At 59.4% G+C, this 1,176-nt stretch overlaps 1 protein-coding gene across 1 annotated transcript; it reads left to right on the plus strand.

Moving 5' to 3' along the window:
- Positions 1–2: 2 nt before the first annotated feature.
- Positions 3–1,126, plus strand: LOC111650877 (major vault protein-like; the record flags this gene model as incomplete). Its single annotated transcript, XM_023400824.1, has 4 exons — positions 3–206; positions 278–513; positions 605–802; positions 982–1,126. Coding segments are annotated over 4 exons (783 nt in total), but the record flags the coding sequence as incomplete, so codon positions are not given.
- Between the last annotated feature and the right edge of the window lie 50 nt (positions 1,127–1,176).

Consider the following 1,176-nt stretch of genomic DNA (forward strand, 5'->3'; position numbering starts at 1 on the left):
AGGAGGAAGAGGAGGAGGAGCAGATGCAGGAGAGGGCCAAGCGCTCTCGGAGGAGCGGGGTCCTCCGTCGCCCTGGAGACCGCTGGATGCTGCGCGGCCCCATCGAGTACGTCCCCCCCGCCACCGTGGAGGTGATGCTGAGGCGCCAGGCCATCCCGCTGGACGAGAACGAGGGGATCTACGTCCGGGACATCAAGACTGGAAAGGTAAGGTCACCTGTCAGCAGGTGTGTGGGCGTAGAGCTCTCTAGAGGATCCTAACTCCTCCTCCCTCTCAGGTGCGCGCTGTGATTGGCCACACCTACATGCTGACTCAGGATGAGGAGCTGTGGCAGAAGGAGCTTCCTTCTAACGTGGAGGCGCTGCTGGCGTCTCCTCTCGACCCGCTGGCCAACCGCTCGGACCGCACCGCGACCGGAGACAGCCGGCCCCGGGACAAGACCCGGGTCGTGTCCTACAGGGTCCCCCACAACGCCGCAGTCCAGGTGTACGACTACCGGGAGAAGAAAGCCAGGTGGGACTCCGGTCTATGGCCTTGATGGGGGGGGGTGTGGAGGTTGAAATAAACCAGCTGACGTGGCGGTGGGGGTGTGGTCTGTCCTCAGGGTGGTGTTCGGTCCAGAGATGGTGATGCTGGGACCTGACGAGCAGTTCACCGTGCTGTCGCTGTCCGGAGACAAACCCAAGAGAGCCAACGTCATCAAGGCCGTCTGCCTCCTGCTGGGGCCCGACTTCTTCACCGACATCATCACCATAGAGACGGCCGACCACGCCCGCCTGCAGCTGCAGCTGTCCTACAACTGGTAACCAATCAGGATACAGCTGCATTAAACAGCAGAGTCTGATGAGTCAACACTTCCTGTTTTCACAATAAAAGTCTCTCAGCCAAAAAAAAGAGATAATGACGCTGAAGTGTTAAAAGCTACTTTACAGCCTGACCTCTGACCTCTGACCTCTGACCTGAGCGCCTCTCTCTCCTCAGGCACTTCGATGTGAAGTCTCCAGTGGACTCTGCTGTTGCAGCCTCTCTCTTCTCAGTCCCGGACTTCGTGGGAGACGCCTGTAAAGCCATCGCCTCCCGGGTCAGAGGAGCCGTCGCCTCCGTGCAGTTCGATGATTTCCACAAGGTTTGTATTTCACCGTCCTCGTCTTCCTCGTCTTCCTCGTCTTCCTCGTC

Source organism: Seriola lalandi, unplaced genomic scaffold (assembly GCF_002814215.2).
Source record: "Seriola lalandi dorsalis isolate HSWRI2012SDOR001 ecotype SW California unplaced genomic scaffold, Sedor1 jcf7180002052986, whole genome shotgun sequence".
Lineage (NCBI taxonomy): Eukaryota > Metazoa > Chordata > Actinopteri > Carangiformes > Carangidae > Seriola > Seriola lalandi.